Raw genomic sequence first — 25,739 nt, forward strand, 5'->3', positions numbered from 1 at the left:
AGTCAGTGTTAGAATGTCTCAATTATTATTTTTACCTGTTTATCCCTGGGTGAATTGCAGGTCCCTGTCCTTGAGTCCCAGATGGGTCTCACTCATCCATCAGTGCCAAGCGCTGCTTTAAGCTCAGTGTATTCCCTTGCAGCTTGGGGTAATCTCCATTGCTGCCAGTTTCTAGGCACTGGTGTCAACTGGGATCCACAGGGAGTTTTGGCTGGTGCTGCTACGCTCCACCCATACTGATGAGACTATTTCCATAGCAACTACAGGATTTTTTCAAAGGGGAGATTGGGGAAAGATGTGAAAAGCTGAAAACAATCCAGCTGAAAACCATCACAGGCAGAAGTTGGTCAGTGTGGGGGAACTTTGGGTGATCATATATTGCCTCTCACCCAGAAGTTCCCTAGCTTGGTGTATTTGTGTAGGACTTGTGATAGTCTTGCTATCTAAAATCTGATAATGGGAGCTGGTGCGTACATTGTACTGCTTGGGGGAACAGGGATGCCCTTGTGGGACAGCTGTGCCAGGCATTTGGGGCTGGAGAAGGGGCAGGAGCATGCAGGGCTGGCTGCATGGAAATGGCATGTGCTCTTGGTGGAGCCATGGAGGACACTGCAGCTGCTGATGCACAGAGTCATTTCCCAAGCTGGTGGCATGGCTGTGCTTGTTGTCAGTGAGGTGATTTCAGTGGTGCTGGGGCCTATGTCAGCTCAGGTGGGAGTCAGGGATGTCTTACATCTGTCCCTGCTTTCCTACAGGGTTCAGAGCCCTGGGGAGGGAGCTGCAACTTCTGGCCTTGGAGCGTTCCAGTGCTAGTTTGGCTCTGGACTCTGCCCTCCCCTCTGTCCTCGTCCTGCTACCTCTGCTCTGCCTTCTGCCCTTGCTAAGAGACAGCAAAACATCTGGAAGGGCTGTAAATGATGATCTGGGGGCAGAAAACTTTGGTAGTCTGATGATGGGCACAAGCCTGGCATGGTAACACTGTGTGTCCTGTCCCAGAGGCTGAAGCCAAGCCTTGGCATTGCAGTGGGAGGGATCAGAGAGTGTCTTGACATAGTGCTGCTGGAGATATCTGTGGTTTGATGGTGGCTTGCGTTTGGGGGCTTTGGTCAGGTCTTTGGCTGCCTGGCAAGCTTGAGGGTGTCTGAGGGACTGGTGGGCATCCCACAGGCTTGGTGCAAGGCTGGTGCAGGGAGGCTGAGTGAGGTCAGAGCGGGTCATGTTGGTGGGGTTGGTGGCACCGTGTCCCAGCCCTCCTGCTGCTCAGGAGGAGAAAGCATGAAGGCAGCTCTTCATCCTGTTGTGATATCCACAGCAGGAGGAGGAGAGCCTGGTGTGGGAGGGCTGTGCCCCGCCAGCTGCTGTCCCTGGTAAGCCCCAGCCTGGCACACGGTGCGGGTTCTTGGGCCCCAGCTGCTGCAGGCTGTGACTGAGCCAGCCCCCTCCCTGGAGGGCTGCCTGTGGCCAGGGGCAGACAATGTCCGTATTCTTTGTGCAGAATGTGCTTTCCTTCACTGATAACCCTCTGGGTTGATGTAGTTTGCTCTGAGGTTGGGCTGGTGCTGGGACCCTCCTTGCTCTCCTGGAGCAGACACAAAGTTTGAGTGATTTTCCTCCCCCTCCACCAAAAAAAAAAACCAACAACAAAAATAAAATACAACAAGATCTCCCTGGATAATTTCTCCAATGATCTGCGTTTTGGCTTTGAAATTTCTCTGTGGTCCTAAGCATCACCAAAAAAACATGTGTCCAGTTAAATACGCCTTAAGAGAGGCAGGAGGTGCCAGGAGGTGCATCCTGACTTCCTTGCTCCCTGCCTCTCCTCAGTTACTACTGAGCAGGAATTTTGGATTCCTCAAGTGCTCCTGTGAGATTTTATACCTGTCAGTTTAATGCCAACCTCCTGGGAATCCTTCAGCAATAGGAGGCTCATTTTCAGGAGCACCAAACTATCAGGCTCATCGTGTTTATGCTCGTGTCTCATACGAGGGGATGTGGCCTTGGGCTATGGAGAGGGGCACATGGGGCTACCACAACCTGTCTGGGACTGGATGTCACTGCATCCCACCACTGTGGCATTAAACCTCTGTGTAAACCTCCAAGCCCCACTGATGAACAAAACCTTCAAATGGTGCAAGGAGACCCTGCTAGTGCAGGGTGGGGGTATCAGTGCCGGGTTAATGTTTGCCAAGTGTTGTCCAAGCTGCAGTAATTCACATTGTGTCCTCCTGCCTTGCTCCCGGTGTAAAATGCATGTTATTTGATTAACAGCCAGCAGTATGCTTGGATAGTGTGAGCTCAAGGGTTTCACCCCACCTTTGGCCCTGGTAAAGGAGGTACCTGTGGGGATTGAAGGGCTGGGTCCTGGTCAGGGGGCTGGTTTTGCTGTGCTGAGAAGCCCTGGCTGTGCGTCGAGGTGCTGGGCAAGCAAAGGCTTCTCTGTAATTCAGTTATGCCTTTATCCAGAGGAATGGCAGATCGAGCCATGAGATGAGCTAGATACGGCCCCAGGATTTGTTGTTTGTGTAGCTGGATCAGCTCAAACACAACAACCTGTTTAGCAGTGTCTCTGGCTGTCAGTGTCTTCTAAAACATTTTTCTAAGGTGCTTTTTTTCACATTTATATGAACAAAGTAGAGCACTGGGAGAGGAGCTTTTAAAGTGTCTGGTGCCTCCTTGCTCTCCTTTCTTCCCCCCACCGCCTCCTCCTGCCTGTGTCATGTTTATAGGAGTGCTGGTTAGCTTTTCCTTTTCAGAGCCAGCTGACTTCCCACAAAATACCTGTTATCCCAGGAAGCCTGGAGCTCTGAGTCACCATGTCTTAATGAGTACATCCCCCTGCTCCTGAGTGATGCTTCTGTTTATTAACCTCTTCAATAAGAGCCAAATCAATGTGTGTGCCCCTTGTAGGAAAAGCTTGGTAGAGGGAAGGGAGGAGGTTTTCATGGCTTTTCCTGGGGAAAAGGGGGTCTGAGTCCTTTTGCTGGGTGATGGAGGAGTCCCTCCAATGCTACTGAGGAGGGTGGGCAGAGCTGGCTGTGATTTAATTAAACTGCAGATACAAGCCAAGGGCGGGTCATGGCAGTTGGCTCAAAAATAAACTCTGGAGAACTTACCTGGCCCTTTGGCTCTATGGGGAGCAGCTGGAAGTTGATCAGGCAGATCTGCCATGCTGCGGAGGTAATGGGGACCCTGGCAAGTCTCCTTGCAGGTTGGAGCTGCTCTGCCCGTGGCTGCCCTGAGTACAGCAGCTGGGAGCCTGGCCTGTGGCCAGCCCAGCTGGGCATTGCTGCCTGCTTGTTCAAGCTTCATTACATCCGAGGAGCCAAAATGCTAAAGGATCAAAGTTCAGGCTCCTTGGGAGGCATTTGGGAGGAAAAAAAAAAAAGCTTCGTGGGAGCAGGATCCAAGTCCAAGAAAGATGTTCTCTCCCCTCCCCTTTTTTGGGCAGTGGCTTTCCCTGTGTTCGAGGTGTGTGGGAAAGCTGGAAATGGGATGAGCCACACTATGGGGGTGATGGTGGAGCTGTGGGGGAGTGGAGGAGGTTAAAGTAGGATGGGGGACTGTGGTAGGGCACTGGATTTGGCTGCTTGATTGCCAGAACTGTGCAGAAGCTGAGGGACCTTTTGGCATCCATGGTTTGCAGCTCCAAGCTCTGGTTTCTGTGCTGCTTCCAGGACCCAGGCATGGGAGCAGTGGAAAGAATCTACCCAAAAATGTGCAGCTGCATTGAAACAGGATTTGAGATGAAACTGATGTGGATGTAAAAAAAGTTCCTGAATTGAGACTACCATGGTGGCTGTGGCTTTGGGAAGTTTGCTTGTGGGTTTGTGTGGGTGGGTCACAGCAGGTCTGGATTAAGGACCGCAGCCCCTTCCCATCATGGCACTTGTGCAGCCCCATCCCTGGCTCTTGTGTCTGCTCTTGCTGGACTTCTGTTCCTGCCTCCTCATTCCCAGTGCCATATATCACAGTAACAGCCAGTTCGTGGGAGATTTTATTTTCTCCTTTTCCTCCTCCATCCATTTTCCTGTCTTCAAGCACAGCTTGAAGTGCAGTGCGTGCATGTGGCTGGCAGGGCTCCCTTTTGGGTCCTAGCTGAGCTAATATGGTCTATCAGAATATCATCTTGACCATCTCCAAGACCCTGGGCCTTTTTGTGGGGGCTCCTTTCTGCCACGTGCTCTTTGGCACCACTCTGTACCACGAGCTGTTCCTGCCAAGCTGAACTCTAGTGATCCCACACCTTTAGTACATCTCCTTGCCTTGCCAATGTGTGTAGGCACTGTGCTCTCCAGGAGAGAAACACAGCTGCCTTTGGAGCAGAGCTTGGCAGCTTTGTCTGCCTGTATTAATATATATGTATTTATATAGTTTAGTTTCTGAAAAGCCCCAGACCTGTTTGGAGATGGGAATTGAGGGAATCTGACTTCCAGTCTGAAGTTGCAGGGAGGGTTTAATGAGGCAGAATACGATTACTGAAGCTGATTTTGACCAGGGTACTGCTTCCTCTATAAAATGCTGTTTGATCTTTAAAGACCACAAAATGCTGCACACTGCTGGCTCTCGTGGCATATGAAATCCTATGGATAAAGCACCCTTTCCTTCAGCATGGCAGGTGTTTGGAGAGCTGCCTAAAAATGGGAACTCTTTTGCTTTATGTGGGGGCAGGAGACCAAAGGGTGCTGCCTCACCCTGAGGTTTGTGTGGTGTAAACTCCCAGGGGAATGTTTTTTTTTTTTCTTCCTGCACTTGGATTGTCCTTTCATCCTAGCTGGCTGCATGGCTAGTTTGGAGGTGGTATTTTGTGATTAGACATGCACAGGTTGATGTTAGCAGTCCTGAGCCAGGAGTCTGCTCCACGTAGCCCGGATTCATGTCTAATGGTGGAAGGAACCTGACTGGGCACAGAGGACTGGCTTTGTAGGCTCTCCTCTCAGTGAGTAATGAAAGAAATGCCCTTCAGGCAAATATCATTATTTTTGAGTCTGCCACCCAGAGGAAAAGGGGAGTGAACTTTGCCTGATGCTGCAGGTGGAGAGTGAACTCTCACTTTTACTGATGCTTTACCCCAAAGTGGTTTTATTTTTGTATTTATGTCCATGTATGCAGGACTTGACTGCCCATCCCATCTGCTTTCTCACTTTGGGTAAGGTTTGGGACTGTACAGGGGTCAAATAGTGACAGACAGTAATTAAAGAGTTAGGGAGAGAGCCTGTGGTAGCTGGGAAATACCAAGGTTGTGGGCAGGGAGCTGGGACTGAACCAGGAATCCAGCCTGTATGCAGAGAGATTCAGGGGCATTGTCCTCCCAGTCCTGTTCCCTGAAATGTTGCAGCCCTTTGGGATTTTCCTCCTGAAGTTTTTGCACTGTTGCTTGGCTCTGATAAATGAGGTTTCTTCAGCAATAGAATGATTTTGGACAACTCAGTTCTTGATTGGGACCCCGGGGCTGCTTCCTCCCAGCACTACCTGAGTAATAGTGATGGAATATTAAGGCAGGTATTGGTTGTGGTGGCAGCTGCACCTACGGCACTTCTTCAGCCCTGCCATCCCACTTCCACCTATTTCTTCCTTTCTGAAATTGTGTGACTGGGCATAACTCCCTACACTGAAAAACTTTGGATGTAGTGCGCAATAACAAGAACATACTGCCTCCTGTGTTCTGCAGCAATCTGTCCATGCTGTGTCCAGGCAGCCTGCTGTCCTCTAGTAATACTGACACATTGTCCCTGTGAGGGATGCTCTCTGTTCCATAAGTCACCTTCCAGAGCTGGTGGGGGATGCAGAGGCTTGAGGAGATTGTAGAAGGAAAGCTGGTGAGTGCACAAATATGGGGCACAGCACACCCTGTGCCTGAGAGGATCTTCTGCCCCTGGGGACAAAAGCAAAGGATGAGGTCCTGGTCACACTGGTGCTGCTGTCTGTTTTTTAAAAGCAGGTATTTTCATCCAGCTCCTGTATGTCCTTATGGGTGCCAGGCAGGATAGCTTAAGTGCAGCACCTGGAAAAAAACCTTAATGTGTTCAGCTGAACTTAAAGCTGTTTCTCAGGGCATCTTCCACAGCTGGGTGTCTCTGTATGACAATCTTGTTAGATAGTGCAGCTGTAGCAGCTCTTCTGCACCTGGTGGTTGCTCCTGGCCAGCCTGGGGCCAGGCAGATGCTGTTGGGGTGAGCATGGAGCTCATCTGGACTCATCCAAAAGGTATTCTGTGGGGGAGTCCTCTCTTCTGAATGCCTTGTATCCTGTGAGTTGCTTGTGTGTACCGGTAGCGTTTTTCCAGGAACACTACCGAGACACCACTGTGCAGTGGCTTGTGTGTAACTGTATCAGTCCCACACCTTCCCCAGATGGGAATTGGGAACTTTTTCCTTTGCTCACCCGTTCTGGAAGGGTCTGGTTTGCATTGCTGGGTTGGATGTGGCTGGGCCCATGGGATGGGGACTGAGTGCATCCTCTGCAGCACCCGAGTACCCCTACATGACCTTGGCAGGAGGAGCAGATCTGCCAGCTCAGAGGGAGCTGTGTCGCAGTTGCGTGTTTTATGATTTTTACCTTGACGAATCACAATTACACTGTGGGGTTATGCTCATAATTGTTTCTACAAAGCTGGATTTGCTTTCTCTACCCCTCCTTTTCCCACTGACCTCAAATTATCCTTAATGATGCAAAGTTATCCACTGCTGGGTGACATTTCCATGCTTTTTGGGAAGGGGAAGAGCATGCTTTAGATGAGGAAAATATTGTCCTTGTCTTTTTTCAGCTGCATTTGATTTTAGGGTTCTGTTACCAATTCACTTTTATAACTTCCACGTTGAGGGAATCAAGTCCTTTGTGCATCTGTTTATTAAATGTATGTGATAAGTGGTTTATAAAACTGTGAAAGGTGCGTGATTCTTTTATGGCTTCCTCATCCCTGTTTGGGGTGTGAGGGATGGATAAAAGGAGCTAAAAATTCCCATCATGTCTGTGCTTTTCCCTGGGATGTGGGGCCTGCACCAGTGCCATAGATTTTCCAGCCCTCAGTGCTTCCCATTAACATCTGCTGCACCTCTACTTGGATGAGGCAGGTCTTACTGGTCAAGGGTTTAGAGATGTCTTCTCTCTATTCCCAGTGCAATCAAATTCACATTTGCATGGTCTGGAGCTGTTGTGCCAAGAGGTTTGTTTATAATGCTAAACATATCAGGTAATTGAAAGCTAATGCTTGTGTCTAGATTGCGAGGTTTAATATGCCTGGGCAACAAATCAATTTTCCTGTTGCCCTACAGGAGAGAGAAGGCAAATGCTCTGCTTGCCTTCCCTGTAAATATATATATATTTATATATATATATACAAAAAATATAACTGTGTGTGTGTTGGGGTGCTGCCTGCTTGCTAGCATGCAATGTATTTACTGCCCAGCATCCAAACATGAGTGGCACTTGCAAAGCATGGCTCTAGCAGGGATGTGTCATCTACTCAGGCACTGATTAGAGCTGATGGCATCCTCATGAAAAGTTTTTCCCCTCCAGTCTGGGATAGATACAGATTTGGGTACCACATGTGTACACGTGCTATGTAATACTTGGTGCTTATCAGGTGCCTTTTTCAGCTGTTGACCACAGTGCTCAAAAAGCTGAGAGAGATTAGATAAATATTATCCTTGTTGTGTGAGGAGGGTGAAGGAAGGCCAGACACATTAAGTAGCCTCAAGCTAATCGCTTGGTAAATTGTCATGAGGCTGTTTGTTCACCTCTGCCTCATGCAAGTGGGATGAAATGAGCCTGTGTTTAAATCCCAGTCTCCCTTGCTGCATTGGCCCTGGGCTGGAAGGGGAGTATGTGGACCTGTGCAGGCTTGATGTGTGGTCTCAAGAAGATGACACTAGCCTGTGTTGTCAAACACCACCTTGCATGGTATCCTTCTGGGAATGAAAGGAATCACTGTTCCATGTTTGGTGGCTACCAGTCGCCTTGCAGCAAGTGGGGCAAGGTCCTGGTGCTTCTGGAGACCAGTTGAAACCTAAACCCTGTGACCTGGTGATCTTATGGTCAACAAGAATACTGATTTTCTGTCTGTGTGGTGCAGGGGCAAAGACACCTGCTGCCTTTCTGGCTTCACATGATGCTCTGAGATCTGTGTGAGACATGGAGCTTGCAAGCTGCTGAGCTACCAAACAGGGCTTCACACTTCACGGGTTTGCTGTTAACTGGGACACAGCACACAAGCCCAGGTTTGACCATTGGTCTGACTGTAGTGGTCTACAAGGCCTTCAACAAGTTGTAAAGGCAAAGCTGTGGGTACATGGAGGCTGAGATGTGATGCAGGGTTGGCCTCCTAAGGTTAACTTTTGTCAGGCTAACCCCACGCCTTCCTCTGGAAAGGTAGCTGATTTCCTCAGCAAAGAGAGGACTCTGTGATGAGAGGTTAATTTGATGCTGCATTACCTCAGAAGTGGGTTGTTTCTCTGGAGAAGACACAGTATAGCCTAGGTGTTGCAGGTGAAGTGGGGCAGTGGTGGTGGGAGGTGTTGAAAGATGAGGTAAATACTGAGGTTCCTTGGAGGTGATGCTGGCTCATGGTTTTGTTGAGGAACTGGCACAAAAGGCAGCAGCATGTTCATGGGCTTTGCTGCTGGAGCTGCGGGAACACAAGTTGGGCTGAGGACAACCAGTGGGAAGAGCTACAGTAACAAAACCAAGAGACAGTCTGTAATGCCAGGTGGGGTGAATGTAAATGTGGGTGTAATGGGGTTTTGCTGCCAGCTAGGAAATCATGTCCATTGGAAGTGACCTGGTGGATAGAAATGCTTGATGCAGTGCTTAATAAAGGAGTAAAAACAAACCTCCAGGCTGATGGGGTTGTGATAAAGGCCAGTGTGATCTCAGGCTGCAAGTCATAGTGTTTCCAGTGTAACTGGGGAGCTGCTCATGCTGTTATACAAGTGAGACCTCCTGGAGACTGCTGTGTTTTTGGTCACCCTTACTCAAGAAAAGGGACTTAAATAGGCTGATGAAGAAAATAGAGAGCCATTTTCTATGTGTCTGTCACAGTAGTCCTTCTTACATACATCACCAAGCGTAAGTGTCTGGGTCTGAAAGCAGAAGCAAAATAACCTCACTGCCAGGACTCTGCCTGAGCAATATATCTGCATCACTTCTGGGGCTTGAGTTAGTATCACTTCAGGGCACTTGAGACAATTTGCCTTGCACTTCACTGGTACAGATGCGCTGCCTTAGAAGAGTTGGCATCGTGTAGCTTATAAATGATAGTTGGGTGGGACTGATTCCTGCTTGCAAAGGAGGGAGGAAGACGTGCCGGGAGAGAAAAAGAGCTGCTTAAGCAAAGACAGTTTTGACATAAGAGAAAATGGATGTAAAATGCTAGTGAGTACATTTGGGTAAGAGATGTAAGTGGAGCGTTTCAGTCTGAGTTGGGAGAGCAAAGCCCTACCTACTCCCAAGGTGGAATTTGATTGTCCATACAAGGCATGGTATAATTCAGCTCTGCAGCGCAAGCAAGGAGACCTGGATTGGCAGGACCCTCCAAACACACAAGAATTATGAGAAGGAAATGAGTATTTAAACAAACATGACCTACTCTCCATCCTCCACCCAAAAAATAAGTGAGCTACCCCATCTGTGTTAGCAATGTGTCTCATATGGTCTTGATTAGAAGTTGGATATGAGTCTAGGTGGATATGCATGTGGTGAGCTCTTCAGGATTTGTGAAGTATGGTATTGCTCTTGGAGCTATTGGGTCTTGCAGAAGAACAGTTTACCTTAGTAATAACCAAGGAATGCTACAGGAATATGTACTAAGAGATGTTTGCAGGGAGGAAAAAACTGTAATCTCCTGACTGTAATTCATACCTCAGTACTTGATTGAGGAGACCAGGGTGGGGCTGGGAGCTGTCACAGCTCTGTTTGGTGTGAACCCAGCACCCACGTTCCTGCCAGGTTAATGAACCGAGGCAGAGGAGGAGGGAAGGTCTCAGTCAGCAGCAGCGAGTGGGATGATATAAGATCTCTAGGGCAAGCAAAACCTTGGAAGGAAAAGAGAGGGAGCTAGCTGAGATACTGAAGGACATGAGAGGGACTTAAGTTTCAGGGGTGGAGTTTCTCTACTTGGTTGGTTTGCTTTCCTGTGCAACCACTGCCAATTTTGCAATCACAGCTTGACTCCTTGAGCTTTCAGAATAAGATGCATTTCTGTTTTGTTTTTTTAAGTGGGTTCAGGTGAACCCAGCCAGTGCAAAATTACACTATTCTTTCCAAAACAATAGGGAATCCAAGAAAATGGTTTTCCTGGTGTGTCTTTGAGGTACCTGTAAACCAAGACCAATTTGTCACTTCTAGGAGCAAGGGTGCAGCTCCTGTTAAGTTGAAAAAATCAGAGAAAAATGGGGAAAAGCCATTTCTGGAAATCCCTGAGAAAGGAAGTGTTTGTGTAGCTTAAAGGACTCAAAGTCCTTGCTGACCTGTGCACCTTCTTGAAGATGTTATTTCCCTGCATTGCACTCTATGTAAAGCAGCTGCTGGGCTGGGGGATTATCCTATATGTAAGTGTGTGTGTGTATTTCCACTGCTGCTTCTCACCTCTCGCTTTATGGGTATTGCATTGTATGTCTGTCTTAAATGTACCAAAGCATATCTGGCTCAGGAAGCTCATGGGCTTCGTATGGGAGGCTGGAATGCAGGTTGTGGAGTTGTATTTAAAATCCATTGTAATGTCACTTCTAGGGGGGCTTGGCCATGGGGAGGCCCCCAAGACCCCCATACCCCAGAGCTGAGTCATCAGAAATTCATGCCTAAGCATGTTGCTGGGAACAAGCTTGGATCTTTTTCTGTCTCTTCTAGAATGCTGCCCACATGGCTTTGAGTGTCAAGTCAAAAATAACCTTGACTTTTTATAGCAAACACAATCAATAAAACAAGAGCCAATCTGGCCGCCGCCTCCTTCCCAGCTGTGGTTGCTCCATCGCTCCTGGCTTGGGACTGCTCCATCCCTCCCTGAAGGTCATTGCTTGGATGCTGTGTAGCTTCAGTATGCCCTGGTGGTAAACCCACATAATCCCATTCCTCCTTTTCCCCTTGTCCTTTCTTTCTCTTGGAGGACCTTTGCTTTGTGATGTAGGAGTTGCAGATGGGAAATATTTTCATCCTGTGTTTGTAGCCTTGCTCAGTTCTGCAATCTTGTGCCCCAGGACCTGAACTGGCAGTCCTGCCCTGACTCAAAAAGGTTTCACTGAGCTGTTGGAGCTCCTGACTGACTCCTCCCAGTCTGTGTTTTGTTCTGCAAATGTTCACAGGGGCCTTAGATGTTGGCAGGGAATATAAAATGGCTGTAATAGTGTCCTGTTTCTCATTCTGTCTGGGACACAGGCGATCCAAGCCGATGAGCAGGTCATTGAGGATGAACCGTGACTTACACTGTCGTGCAGCAGCGGTTGGGAGCTCATGCTGTGTCCTTGCACTAACCCCTCTGGGCATGCAGGCAATTATGGAACATGTGGAAAGCAGAGGTGACTCTTGTGGGTCTCTGCTTTTCTTGGATCTGTATCGCGAGAGCAGAGGAATACATTGAGATTTAGTCCAGGCTTTGTATTCTTCTTTTTTGAGCTGGATGTTATTTGGAATGTGGCTCAAGGAAGTCCATGTACTTCTGTCATGTGAATTCATCTGCTCTTGTGCAAGCACAAGGTGTAGAAAGTGCTGGAGGAGGAATGTATCACCCTTGCAACTGCTCTAGAAGTGGTCTAAGATCCCTCTTCTGCTTATTCACCCTCTGGACCACTGTGTGGGGTCCTGCAACCTTCTTGCCTAGAATCATAGAATCACAGAATAGTTCTCAGTGTTTTCTCATCACTCCAACCCTGCATCACTTGGAGATGTTTCCCCTCCCCAGGGTCAAGTCCAAAGCCAACTATTGCATCAAGACAGATGTGAGCTTGGGTGTATGTGTTCAGAGACTTCAAAGTTGGGCTTCTTTCACATATTGTCCAAGGGGAACCTGCCAGATATTTTTCCCCCTTTGCAAAGAAGACCACCTCCACCTGCTTTTCAGTGAAAACCTCCTTGAAAATGTTTGTGCTTTCTGGTGGAAGGGTGTCTGAGTTTAATCTGAAGAAAGCCAGAACTGCCCAAGGACTACCTGGAGGATGAGGACTGAACTTCTTTTACACCACCCACCATTGCAGCCTGTTAGCAGAGGCCCATGGCAGCAGCCACACTGCTGCCAGCATCACTCCTGTGCTGCCGACAACAGGGGACCCTGTTCTCTGGGACTGCTGATCTGCCACCTTCCCCTGGCTCTAATATTTACTGAAAATGATCCTGTGGTGACAGATCTATTTCTGTTTTTGTTCTCTATAACATACCTGACAGACTGCCCCAGGCGACTGAGGAATTTGTAATAAAGGCAATGTTTCCAAACTGAGCTTGGTGCTCTCCTGCCAGCAACACTTCCAGCCAGCAAAGACTAGGGCCCTGTTTATCCACCCCAGTTAGACTGGATAAATATATGACTTTTTAAATTTAGACCCTAAGTTTTCATTGAGAGGTTTTGTTTGGTTTCACTATTTTGTGTAATCCATTTCAATTGTGTCTTTGTTCAATGATGTGTGCAGTGAGGGGCAATGACTTGGGCAAGGATGTTCAATGGCTCGGTTGCACATTCTGTGCTTGAAACTGTGGATAAACCCACATTATTTGACTTTTCCAAGATGCTGGGAAAACAGAATGGGGCTGGGTGGCAGGGCACTCCCTCCGTGTGCTATCCCCTGCCTAGACAGAGCAACCATCTGGTTGTGCCACAGCTGAGCCTTTCCTTCTTCTCCACAGACTCATAGAAAACTGGAAGAACTTGCAGACACTGAACGCCGTTGACATGGAGCTGTACACAGGACTCCAGAGGCTGTGAGTATGTCCTGTGCCTCGGGGAGGGGAATGGACCTGGGCAACCCCTTCCTTCCAGCAGAGCTGTGGCTTCCCTCCATCTGCAGTCTCCATGCTGCCAGTTTAAGCTGCTGGATCTACTGTGTTTTGCTATGAGACTCCACAAAATGGAGATGAAGTGCTTTTTGGTCTTTGCTGGGTCTGTGAGAAGGAAGATTGCTAGCTCCTGACAGCTCTGTCAACACACATCAGCCCTGACCTCTCCCCTCCCCTGCTGTTTTGGTTCTGGGCTTATGTGTTGTTCTGACTCATTTCAGCCCCACAATGTGAAATTCCAGCTGTCTCCACCAATCCTTCGTTGCTGGGCTGTTGGTCCTCATTTAGAACAGTTACCATCACGGTGGTTCTGCACAATAAGGGAATTGCATCTCCCTGCACAGCTCTCTGAGCACAGGGAGAGGTCAACTCTGTGCGTCATGGAGGGGAAATTGAGGTCCATGAGATTGAAGAGACTTGCCAGATGCTTGGGAAGCCTGGCCAAGCAAGGATACCACCCAATCTCTTTATACCCCCTCCTACATACTCCTGGATCTGGGAGTGCCCTGGGTGCTGCTTGTGTGAGATGCAGAGTGTTGCTTGGGGATAATCAGAGACTCTAATAATGTGTTTCATTGGGAGCTTTACATTAAGTACAGCTCCCATGTGGGCTGGAGGAGGTGTATATGGCTGAGCATTCAGTAACCAAACTCCAGCAAGCTGTACTTTTCACACACAGATCCATTGTAAGCAGGCTGGCTGCTGTTTTCATCTCACCTAACAAAACAGCAGTGGCAGCAGATATTGAGAGCTTTCCTAAAACAGGATGTGAAGAGAATTCCCCCTTCAATGTCAAAAATTCCTAGTGTAAAATACCCTTCGTTTTCAGAGCTGCAAGCAGAAGAGTTTTCTTTTCTCTTGGGTGTGAAGAGGGGAGACGACTTCGTTGAGGGTTAGGTTTGCTTGTGGCAGTGTTGCTTGTGAAGATGGAGGGAGAGGAGCAGGAGATGGCCTGTGCCACCCCAGCAAGCCCTGGTGGATGTGGGAGCAGAGCCTTGCCCAACAGCTGATCTGCACTGTACTGTTACCATATCAGATGAAGCTTAAAAGCTGAATTTCCTCTTCGCTTGTAGCTCACAGAGGCTGCCTGGGGACAGATGTGCCTCCAGGGGTGGGAGGGGGAATCAAGGGCTCTCAGGTGCTGAGTAGGGGTTTAGAGCAGTTGTCTGCCTTCACTCCATTGCTGCCCTTCTGCATCTCTCTGCAGGACAATCAGGAACTCAGGACTACGAAACATCCAGCCACGCGCCTTTGCCAAGAACCCTCACCTGCACTACATGTGAGTGCCAGTGGCTCCTGTCCCCTTTCCCCTCTGTTCCCTATGGAAAGGCAACTCACAAAGTGGATCCCCAAAGTGCCTCTTGGGAACAGCAAGGAGAGGGAAGCAGAACGCTGAAAAGAGAGGGAGAGGTGGGAAAGGGCAGGAAATGGAAAAGCGAATGTGCAGGGAAGTGGAATGGGCTTTGATGCAGGAATGGGGTGAGGTCCCGCTGGGCAGCTGATGGGTTTGGGTTTCTGATAACTGCCCTGGCTTTGATCGCCGCTCTAACGAGTGCTTGCATCATTATCAACCTTGAAGCGGCTGGTGCACGTTTCCCTTTCTGCAGAGTTTGGGGGCGACCGCCAGCCCCGGTGCACAGCCAGAGCCTGCCCCGCTCGTTAGTTTTTAACCAAAGGCTGCTTTTCCAATACAAATCCTGGGGTGCAGGGGCTGCCAGCTCTGCTCCTAATTATTGACTTCTTAAACCAGCATCTGCAGCGGGCCTGGGGGTAGGATCGTTTTGTGCTAGAGAGGCTGGAGTCCTGTTATCATGGGACATTGCACAAGTGTCCAGCTGCTGGGGCATCATTAGCCAGCAAGTACAGTGTCACGGGGAATTTCCACATCCTTGACGCCAAGGGCACTGGTTTATTTTCTAAATGTGTATTTACTTTTCCCAAGGTGAAAAATCAAAGCCTGAATTTCAGGCCACTCCGCAAGGTACTCTATGGGCTTGAAATATCTTGTCCAAGTAACTGTGTCCAAGATCAAAGCCCTCTCTATCCAGTGTAGATACAAAAGGTGAAAAGGGGTTGTTGAGAGGCTCCGTCCTTGGGCATGAGCTGGTGGGCTGGATGGAGAGTGTGTGTATCCCTGCTTTTTGGAAACTAGTGCTAGTGGCTTCTTCCCTTTTTAAGTGCATCCATTTGAGTCTGCAGATGCATTGGGCCATCGATACAGACTTGTTCCTGGGGCAAGGAGATAAATGCGACCTACAGAGCAGGATAGATTTGTCTTTTGATGTCTGCTTAGAGATGACGTGAACTGAAAAACCCCAAAAGCTCCCTTTTTGGAAAACCATTTACAGTTGCTAAGTGACAGTAAAGTACTTGCTAAATAGGAGATCTGCGGAACCAAAGGGCATGAATAGTTGAGGGCATTGTGAACATGGTCTGAGCTTTTTTGAGTTTAGAGAATTGCATATTTTTCATAATAAACCCTTGTTAAAGCTGACCACTGGGATTTTCTTGATTTCTGCCCTTTGTAATTTTGATTTGAAGCAGGATTTTTGTGTTTTCTGTAGTTGTTTGTTCCTGGGAAGTGTTCTCTCTGAACCACTCTCAAATTTTTTTTTTTTTTTTTTGGAATGTTGTTTGTCAATTGTGTAGTTGCTGTTTATGAATCTCGCAGATAAAATGAATAACATTTGATTCCTGATGAAATTAGTTTGGATGTCATAGGAGTTTAAAAGGCCCCGTACACTTGCTTCGAGGCTGAATATGTCATTAATGTGTACACAGGCAATTGTTGCTGCTTTTTCCCAAAGTGTTTGTTTTTGTCTCTTGGAATTACTTTTGGGAGTGGGAAAAACCCCACATCCATCTTGTGTCAAGAGTTAGGGTTGGTACGTGGTGATGAAATATGTGTTTGTTTACTGCTTGGGCTGTGTAAGATTGATCATGTCCTTCACATCTTTCTTTCCTTGCCTTTTGAAGCTCAAGGCGAGTAAGTATATTATTTGGTTAGCTTTTGCCAGTGGGTTTTGATGCTGTTGCTGGGACTTGGCAGCATGGGTGTTTGCAAGGTGGATGTTCCCTGCAGAGGATGCTGCGCACTCAAGGATGGAAACTTAGTGCTTACAGGGTTGGTGACTCCCTCTTGCTCCCTAGAGGCTCTCAGACCACGGTGCCAGTGCTCCTTTGAAACCAGGTTGCCTTTCTCAGGGTGGCTCCTGAGGCTTTACACAACCTGGCAGGTGCCTGGTGCCACCCAGGCTCCCCTCATGGCCTCAGCTCTCTGGCAGTGCATCAAGGTGCCTCCTTGGCTGCTCTGCAGGTGCTGCCTCCCTGGAAGGCCTGACATCCTCTGCAGCCGCTGCACGTAAGAACCAGGGATAAAAGGATTAATGGAAATGTCACTCTGCTCTAAGTCTTGGGCTGCTGCAACCAGGTACAGTAGCAGAGAGGAGTGAGTGATACTGTCTCCATCCCCTTGTGGAAGGGCTGCCTGCAGGATTGGGAACTATGGGATGGTGTTTAGGGCTTGCTTAGCTACTGCTACAAGTTATCGCTGCCACTCTGGTTTTCCTTCACCTTTGGTGACTGTTTGGATGGTTGCTGGTGAAGCTGAGTCAATAAGATGGCAAATGTGTCTAATAAATGAGAAGGTGGTTTCACTGCCAGTGAGGGTTGGCACAGGGAGGTGGGAACCCCCGGCCAGACCTTTGCAGGGTGCTACAGTCTGGGTCTGAGCATTTTTTCACATGAAGCTCATGTACAAATTCTGAGGTCTCAAAAGCTGATTTTTTTCCCTCCCCCCTCCCTTCCCATCCTGGGTTAAATCCAAACTTCCTGCTGAACTAAGTTTTTTCCCAGTGCCTTTCATCAAGGTTTCCTCTTCTCAAATGGGCCAGATAGCTCTGCCTTCTCCCAGTAACATCTATTTCTGGCCCTTCCTCTGTGCACGCGCTTGTCTTCAGACCCCAGCTGTGCAATCACAAGCAGATCACTTATCCCAGCTCTAATTGCAGGAGCTCAGGTTTGTGAGGGTTTGGATGAAGTTTGGCTTGGTTTTTTTCCCCCTTCCCCATCACAGAGTCAGGGTGGAAAGGTGAGATACCCATGAAGGGGATTTTCACCATTCAGGTGCTCAAGTGGTAGACCTCAGAGTGTTCCAAAGTGCAGCTGGGCAGGTTCATGCCTGTCCTTTAAGGTTTGAAATTAGCTGTGTTAGTGTAAGGGGCTGGAGGTTAACCTGATCACTGGAGTAGCAGTGGGTGACCTGGAGCCAGAAGTTTGGATCTAGAAATGGCTTTGGATTCCTCTTCCTTCTGCTTGAATGGGGACAATTAGGGCTCCATGGTCTTGTCTGATTGTTGGTGATGTGAAGCCTATCACTGCTACAAGGCAATTAATCCAAAATATAACAGTGGATTTTGCAACATGGATCTATGTTATCTGCTGGCGCTTGGACCAAGAGAGTTGAGTCTTTCCAAAAGAAGTGCTGGCTGGATGTGGGTCTGATGTAAACTGGATATCTTCCAATGTTATTTTGTGCCATTTCTTCAGATCATCTCACTGGGAGAAGTTGTGTTGGTGGGTTTCTGGTCCCATTTCTGTGCATCTTTGACAGTCCTTTGGCTGTTGCAGGAATAGTCCTGGACAACTGTATGCACTGGATGTGAGGACCAGCAAGTCTAGGCTGTGGAAGACTTGTAGCCAGATTCCTGGATGTTGGTGTTAGCAGGCAATGCAACTGAACATAGAAAATGCTTGGTATTGACAGAAAACCTCAGTTTTTGGCTTGAGGCTGTACAAGAAAACTTTAGTGTGGTGTGGTTCCTAAATTTGAGACATAAACCATCTGAATACATATTTACTATGCTGCTGTGTTTAGCACAGCTTATTGAGGAAAGTCTTGCATGCTCTCAAACTCTCTGTCCCTTCTTCTAATGACAGTGGAAGTCTTTGGCTAATTTATTTGAACTTGATAGAGGGTTACAAGTCCTGAGGAGATCAACTTCCTACATGTATCATGAAAATAGGCAGAGGCATAGTAAAGAGAAGTTTTTGTAGTGCCTTGTAGGTAAGAATTTAGCCTTAACAAATTCCTCATTAGGAACTGGGAAGTCCACAGGAGAACTATTTCACAGTGGACCAGGAACTGGTGCACAGGGGGGGTCACGACCTGTTTGCTGCTGGCCAAAGTGTGCAGCCCTCACTGGTCATGGGACAGTAGAGCTGTGCATGTAAGGAGGGTGAGCTCTCAGCAGGCTGAGCGAGACAAGTTGATATTTGCAGTGCCCGAGTCCCCCTTTACTGGTAAGCAGGTACTTAAGAGGCTGCTTCCCTCTAAATATTTTCCTGGGCGGCTGGGTACTCAACCAGCCAGTCAGGAGGCACTGCCTTGTATTTGCAGAGGGTAATTGTGCACACCTTATTTATTGTGTAGTAAAGAAAACAAATTAAGGCTGTGTAATTACAGAGACAGGCATGCTTTTAAATAAGGCTTAAGTAGTCAGATTTCTATTTAGAAAATTAATAATTGCCATTTCTATCTGCATTCAGAGGCTCTTCCTTAACTGTCTTCTGGAGGTTTATATGTGCTCTAAATTAGTTTGTGGACCAGACCAGGCACAGCTTCTGTCAAAGATTGCCCTCTCAGCATCGCCTGACAGAGTAAGGATGGGACTGAGGATCAAGCTTTCTCTTCCAGTCTTCACCCAAGAGTCTTAAACATGGAGACCCTGGAGTGCTTTGTGCTGAGTGTAACTGGTTTTTGAGTATGGTGTGGTCAGATCACCAACTCCACAGGCTTTTTTATGTGTGTGACCATGTCGGTCCCTTTCTCCCCAAAATGAGGATTGAGGAATAACTGGAAGGTGCTGGTAGGAATGCCACAGGGACCTGCTTTGCCTGGTGAAAGACTGAGATGGCTTGTTCTCACAGGCAAACCTGAACTGTGATTAATCTGGAGCCTTCCAGAACCTCATCTGTCAGTTGTTGTTTTCTGAGGATGAGGATTTAGCTTCAGTGTCCTGGTTGGGTTCATGGCAGCTGTGTAGTGATCATATGAACTGGTGCCTTGGTATGGAATGTAGCTTTTTGCTTTGACATGGGAATTCCCAGAGATTGTGTTATGGGTTTAGGCTTTGATAGGCAAGATACTAGGCTGCATCCCCTGAAAACTGAGGGGGCTGAGGCAGGACGAAGTTGGTGAGATGCCCTCTGCCTTCTTCAGTGCTGCTTCAGGACAGGACTTGTAGCCCTCCAGCAGCTAAGGATCCTGCACTTTCAAAGGGCTGCAGGCAACCTTCTTGCAAGGCTAGTGAGGTTCCCTTTCTTTGCTCTGTGTGTCTGGGAACTTGATCGAGATCTTACACTAAATAGAGAAATAAACAAAGTATCAGAATGCTGAATTACTGGACGTATAACACTCTTGCCTCTCAGTTGAGGTTAGAGGGTCACTTTCCCCTGCTCGGTGGTTAATGATCTGTCACCTTGTTCTGGATGAGCCATTCTTAAACTGTCTTTTGCTCTCTCCAGTAACCAGCTCCAGGCCCTGTGCCCGCCTGCAACTCTCTGCTTGATTCTGGATGTCCTATTACCCTTTCTCCTCCTTCCTAGTGGTTTCTCCCTGCTTTGTCCTTTCATCACTGCACTGCTGTCATACACATCCTGGCAGTCTCCTAACCCAAACTGTCATGTGTTAATTGCTCTTGATTTTCTATCCATACTCTTGGGTCAATGCAGCCTAACAAGTCTGTGTGTATCAGCTGGGGCACAGTATATGACTATATGTGAGCTCTTAGCTCACTGGGAAGGTAAAGTAAAATGCTTTTACCCAACCCACTTCCTTGATTGTTTAATGTGTTTTATTTTGCATTTGCTAAATAGGAACCAAATTTCTCCATGAATATATGGAAAATGAGAAGTATGAGAAAGTTTTAAACAGCCTTTAAGTTGTATTAGGTGAATGTTTCTTTAGTAAACCTAACCAGGCAGGCAGCTTGGGTACCCTTTGATTCCTGTTTGTGCTGCAAGGGTGTTCCTGCTGCAGCCCCTTCCAGGAGCAAACCTCTGTGCTGTGATTTACTCAGGGAGGCATTTTCCCCTGTATGTCTCTAGTTCTATAAAATGCTGGGCATGCTTATGGTGCAGTCACTAAAATAAACAGCTGTAGCATCTCCTCTGCTTCCATAAACTTTCCTGTTCTTCTCCCCATCTGCTTTGCCCCCTGGATACCAGTGTAGAGCAGGTCCTTGCTGATGTGCTAGTTGGCAGCAGTGGTTTGATGGCATGTTTATTCCCCATTTTATTGCCATAGGTGACTGATAAGCAGTTAACTGCAGCTATTCCTTTTTCTGCAGTGGCAGAGGTAGGTCCTGGGTTTTATCAGTCATTGTGCACAAGGCCAAAGGAGAGACCAGTTCCCTGCAGGACTGTGGCTTTCCTTCAGGCTGGGTTGAAATAATTTGACCTGCATTCAGAGGGCTGGGTAACTAATTTTTGACTGCAGGCTGCTTCACTTGGCTGTGGAGAGGGTTTGTTGCACTATAATAAAAGGGGAGGGGTGAGCTTGTGACTGATGTACACTAGTGGGACCTGAGAAAGAAAGTTTCCAGCTCTAGCACTGCACACCTTGTGGAAAGATTTGTCCTGCTTCAATTTCGGAATAATACTTGTTTCTTCTGGTTTTGTTTGATTTATTTGAGGCCTAACACCTTGTATGATTTCTAATGAAACCTGACCTTGAATTGTGTAATGCTATTTTAATGTACGATGAGTTGTAACAACTCTATCACAAATAAGTTTTGCCCACTTGAATTCTTACCTAATGCCTACCATTCTGGTACCTGGGCTCAGGACTTTACTGTGGCTTTGCCTCTCCCTCCTTCCTTTGAAATGTTGAGATGTTCTTTCCAGCTGCATTGTGAGACTTATTTCCCTTCCTGAAGTTTGATCAATTGTCTTTTGACTGACATGTGAAATGAGCAGCTGTGATTTTTTGCGAAGGTCCTGGGTTTTTTCCCATCCCCTCTTTAAAAAAGTCTGCAGATGATGCTGGGAATGTTTAAAATGAGGTTGTTCCTACATGAGTGTGTGTGGTTTTGTGTATTGGTGTTTTTTTGGGTTGTGTTGTTTCTTTCTTTTTTTTTTTTTTTTTTTTTGGCACGGAATGAGCTGATTTCTGGAGATTTGGGCACGACAAAGAGTGTCTTGTTTCTAGGTCTCTGAGGTCACTGCAGCACAGAGGTACTCTAGAACAGCCTCCAACTCTCCCTCTTGCTTGTTTCCCAGACCCTGTGGCTCAGTTGGTTAGATGTGGAGCAAAGCATTTCTTACCTGCCTATGCCAGTGTGAGAGGTACAGCACAGGGGAGAGGAACCTCCCTGAGGGGGTACCTGAGGACATAGAAAGCTTCTGGAGGAGAGAGTGAACAATCATGGCAGGATGACTGAAAGCTAAATGACTACACAAATTCTCTCCCGGGATTTTTCTTACCATGGTACTGGTTTACCAACAATATTATTGCAGGACTGGTTTTCCCTTTTTGATATACTGACAATAAACACCAGGGCAGAAAAATAGAAACATTAAAATCATATGTTATTTGAGCAATAAGATATGACAGGGCATGAAAGATGGGACATTAATTCATGATGGTGTGTGACAAGTCAGGAATTTAAATGTCATAAGTTAGGCAGTCATGGATTTTTATTGGAATTATAAAATTTTATTACAATACTGGTCGAGGGGTGGAGTTTCCCACCAACCCCCTCCCCTTATTTGTATTTGGGAAGGGATGAGCTGTGAATTATGTCAGATTCAAGAGGCTGTGGGGTGTTTACAGGTCTGCCAGTGAGACCCAGGGGTGTGTCTCCCTGGGGAGCTGTGAGTGTCTTTAGTCGTGCTGGTGACTGTGCATGAGCATGTTCCGTGCCTGCTGTCCTCCAGCGTGCCTGAGGTCATGGGTGGCCCTTCCCGGCACTGCTGCCCAGGGAGCTCTGCCGGTGCCCACGGGTGTCCCGCGGGGTGGGACCACGTTCAGCACCACGGACAGGGCCGGCGGTCCCTCGTCCTCCCTGCCTGCAGCCTGGCCTCTGACCCAGCCTCCCTGCCTGCACCGAAGCCTCCCGGCTTCCCCACCTCTTGCTCAGCCCAGCCAGCAGTTTGCCCCGCTGCGCGCAGCCCTTGCCTTCTTTGCCTTTCTCTTGGATCAAGCTCCTTCACCTTCCAGTCCCAGCCAGGCTTTCAGGGCAGTGAACCTGTGCACTCCTGGCTGCAGCTGTGAGCAGGGTCAAGGTGTGATCCTGCCTGTGGGCTGCCCAGTCTGGGTCACTGCTGGCGGTGCCTTTGTGCTGCTGTGAAACCAGCCTGCCCAGGTGCCTGTTTGACAGCTGCAATACCTGCAATATCCCTGAAAGTGTTCAAGGCCAGGCTGGATGGGTCTCTGAGCAACATGGTCTAGTGGAAGGTGTCCCTGCCCATGGCAGAGGGCTTGGAACTAGATGATCTTTAAGGTCCCTTTCACCCCAACCACTCTGTGATTCTATGAATGCTAACTTTCTGAACTGCGGTGTTTCCTGGCACTGACTTTGCTCTGCAGTGTGAATGGAGTTGTTTTTGCAGCACCACTGCCTGGCTGCTGTCTGGGGGTTTCTCACATGAGTAGTTCTCTAGGACATCTGCCATCCAATCTCGCTGCAACCGCAATCCGTGGGCTTTGGCTAAATGTTTGTTGTATCCAGTTGTGCGTGTTGGTAATTGTGGGTAATTTGCTGTCTCGGAATAATGAAAGAATGCCTGCTGCACTCTGAAGCACTCAGTTCTTTGCGGTGATTAGTTTTTTCATTTGAAGATATTCCTCACAGGGCCCAGCAAAACACACTTCTTTTTAAGTGCATCATGTATTGAGAAGAACGGGGAAAAAGTGTAACTTCTGTGTCCAGACGTTCTTTTTTTGTTTTGACAGAGCTAACTGTCAAAGGCAAAACGTGTTTCTGCTTTTGGGGTGGTTATAAATGTGGAGTGTAGCAGGCAGGCTTTGCTGAGTTCTGGCTGTATTAAGTCACCACCAGTTCCCTGTCCCCCTCAGCCAAGCGTGCCCGGAGCTGTGAGGAGGCACATCATACCACGGCTCAGGTGTTGCTGCAGGCAGCCCTCTGCTCAGTGTTACTCCTCCCTGTGTGCTCAGCTACTGCAAACAGGCTTTTGGGAAGAAATACTCCTATGCCCATGCTCAGGTGTGCTTCAGGCATCTGCTGCCTGCTTGCTCCCCATGCCCACCCCACAGGCCCCTGGGGGGAAGCAGCAGCCTGGTGCGAGGCAGTTCCCTGCTTGGTGCTGTCTGTCTCCCAGGCTGAGGGTTTTTCTTGCTTTTTGATGAGGCAGAGCTGGAGCATGTCAGCCTCACCTCCCGCTGCGGCCAGCAGCCTCTGCACAGCATGGGAGGTGGCAGCTGCCATCTCCACTAGCTGATGGCATGGTCCCTTTGGTTCCTCATGTGTGCACCTCCCCGTGCTGCCCCAAGGCCCCTGCGTGCTCTGGTCCCTCATGGTGCTCAGCTGCTGCTCCCGGGCCCTCGGTGCTGTGGGTGCAGGTAGCTCTGCTCCCCGCCAAGGTGGGGCGAGTGCTGCAGGCTAATGGCAGGCTTTCTTTTCATTAGCTGCTGTAAACACAGCTCTCTGGCAGCAGCCTGCTTTTCTGAGCCCAGGAAGACCATTTTTCCTTTTATCTATAATTTAGTGAAGTGTCAAGCCACAGAAGTTTTAATGATAATAAGCAGCAGAGGAAATTTATTTATTTGCTGCATAGGTGGGTTTCATTCCAGGGCTGTGGATTTCTTTTTTTTTTTTTTTAAACTTCCCTCACGAGAAATGTTGGCTGCTCATGCAACCTCCCTCCCTCCCAGTGTGTTCAAGTGACCTTCCCTGAGAAGTTCACCACTGCAGTTCCTGCTTGGCTCAGTGGCTTTCCAGCCCTCTCCCACACAGGACCTTTGGGCCAAGTGAACCAGGAAAGGAGAAGCGAGGAAAATATAGCGAGGTGGGAGCATTCATGTGCTTGGTGAGGTGTAATGGGAGATAAGGGATTCATGAGTTTCCCGTCTTTCACTTCCTCCTGTTGCTGTGCATTACTTACATCTGCTTCCCAGACCAGCTTCTGTGATGGACTTGACTGCTGAGGAAAAGCAGAGAAGGAATTTTTTGGGATTACATGTAGCGTTTGCCTTCTGTCAGCCTATGAAGCTGCCAGTGGTGACTGGAGATAAAAAGTGGATTGATGTCATATGGAAGGACTAGGGCTCCTTCCTGAGGTCCAGGAAGGCAGAGGGTGGAGTTCGGGGCTGGTCAAAGCTGAGCAGAGGATGGGATGAGGATGTGGGAGAGATAGGGAGCAGTCTGGAGAGATAGAGTTGCAACAAAGGCTTGAAGCAAGAGATCTTTTGGAAAGAAGGTTGAAATGGAGCAGAAGGGGGATGGGTTGTAGAAGAGTTGATATGGAAAATGGATCTGGAGAGGAGAGGGAGAGTTAACTGGGGTAGGGAAGAAGCATGTGTGTGTGGGAGACCTGCAGGGGGAAGCAGGGATAAGGGAGAAATGGGTTTGCTAGCAAATACTTGGGAACTGTGCCTCTGAACTAACCAGAACCTTCCTCTCCCATTTCAATGTGGCTTTGGAGGCAATATTAGAATCTTCCTAATTATTTTTCTTGGAAGAGTTTTACGATCCTGATGATATTAATTATTCTTAAAGGTCAACAGCACTCACTTGAATCCCCTTCTGTTCTATCATGTAATCAGTTAATTAATTGGAAACCATTTAGCAGAGTCTGCCGAGAGCTTACCCTGCCTTATGCCCTGTTGTTTTGCTATTGCTGGAGATATATATATATATATTCATATTTATACCCCTTCTTTTCTTCAGAGGCTCTGCAGAGCTCTCGGTACCATCCCAGTCCACCTCATCCTCTGGCACCCTTCCCTGAATCAGGCAAATTGGGGCTCAGGCCCAGCTGTTAGTTTTGTCTTTACTAACCCCCTGCAAGAGCAGTGTTTGAGATTATTCAGGGCTCATTGATTTCTGGGCATCCAAGTAGGTGGGGATGTTTAATTTTTATTTTTTTTTATATATAAATTTGATGCAAGAGCCTTCTGACAGCTGAGAGCACAGTGCTTGTTCTGGAGGGAGAGTGATAACTAGACTGTCTCCCAACACATCTGTTCTTGATGTGCTGGCATTGAGGCTCTTGTGTGGACCTTCTCCCAGAGTCTGCTTGGGCATTTGGAGTGACCTCCCATCTGGAGTGGTACCTCCTGTGCACCTGTCCTTGCTGCTTTCAGTGTATCCAAGGGGAGGTGATGGGAAGCCTGAAAGTCTGGTGTTCATGGAATCATAGATTCCTTAAGGTTGGAAAAGACCTCTGAGTTCATCAAGTCCAATTATGGCATACTTGGAGATGCTGGGGAATGTCCTGAGGGCATGGATCTGCTTCCCACACCATCCCCTCGAGCTGTGTCTTGCCCACAGCACTGAGTTGTCTCACACAGAGCGATTGGGTTTGTGCTGGGCTCACTGGAAACCTGTGAGCAGGAGTCATTCCCCAGTTGTTCCCTGTTCCCAGCTCAAAGAACAATGAAATTTGAAGCAAACAGGCAGAGTAAACCAAACCCCTCACTGGAGCTGTCAGCTGGCAACCCTTGTCCTCAGTCAGCATACATCTCCATTATTATTTCTGCATGCAGAAGCAGGAGGAAAGCCCAACACATAGTCATATTTTTG

General features: G+C 48.1%; 1 protein-coding gene across 4 annotated transcripts in view; it reads left to right on the forward strand.

Moving 5' to 3' along the window:
- NTRK3 (neurotrophic receptor tyrosine kinase 3) overlaps positions 1-25,739 on the forward strand; it is a 209,272-nt gene that overhangs the window by 20,666 nt on the left and 162,867 nt on the right. For all 4 annotated transcript variants that reach the window (XM_051796556.1, XM_051796557.1, XM_051796559.1 and 1 more), the window contains 2 exons: positions 12,826-12,900; positions 14,183-14,254. In XM_051796556.1, coding sequence (XP_051652516.1) covers positions 12,826-12,900; positions 14,183-14,254 — 147 coding nt within the window. The remainder of the gene's footprint in view (positions 1-12,825; positions 12,901-14,182; positions 14,255-25,739) is intronic.

The sequence above is a fragment of the Manacus candei genome, unplaced genomic scaffold, assembly GCF_025592945.1.
Source record: "Manacus candei isolate 608988 ecotype Guabito, Panama unplaced genomic scaffold, ASM2559294v1 h1tg000046l, whole genome shotgun sequence".
Lineage (NCBI taxonomy): Eukaryota > Metazoa > Chordata > Aves > Passeriformes > Pipridae > Manacus > Manacus candei.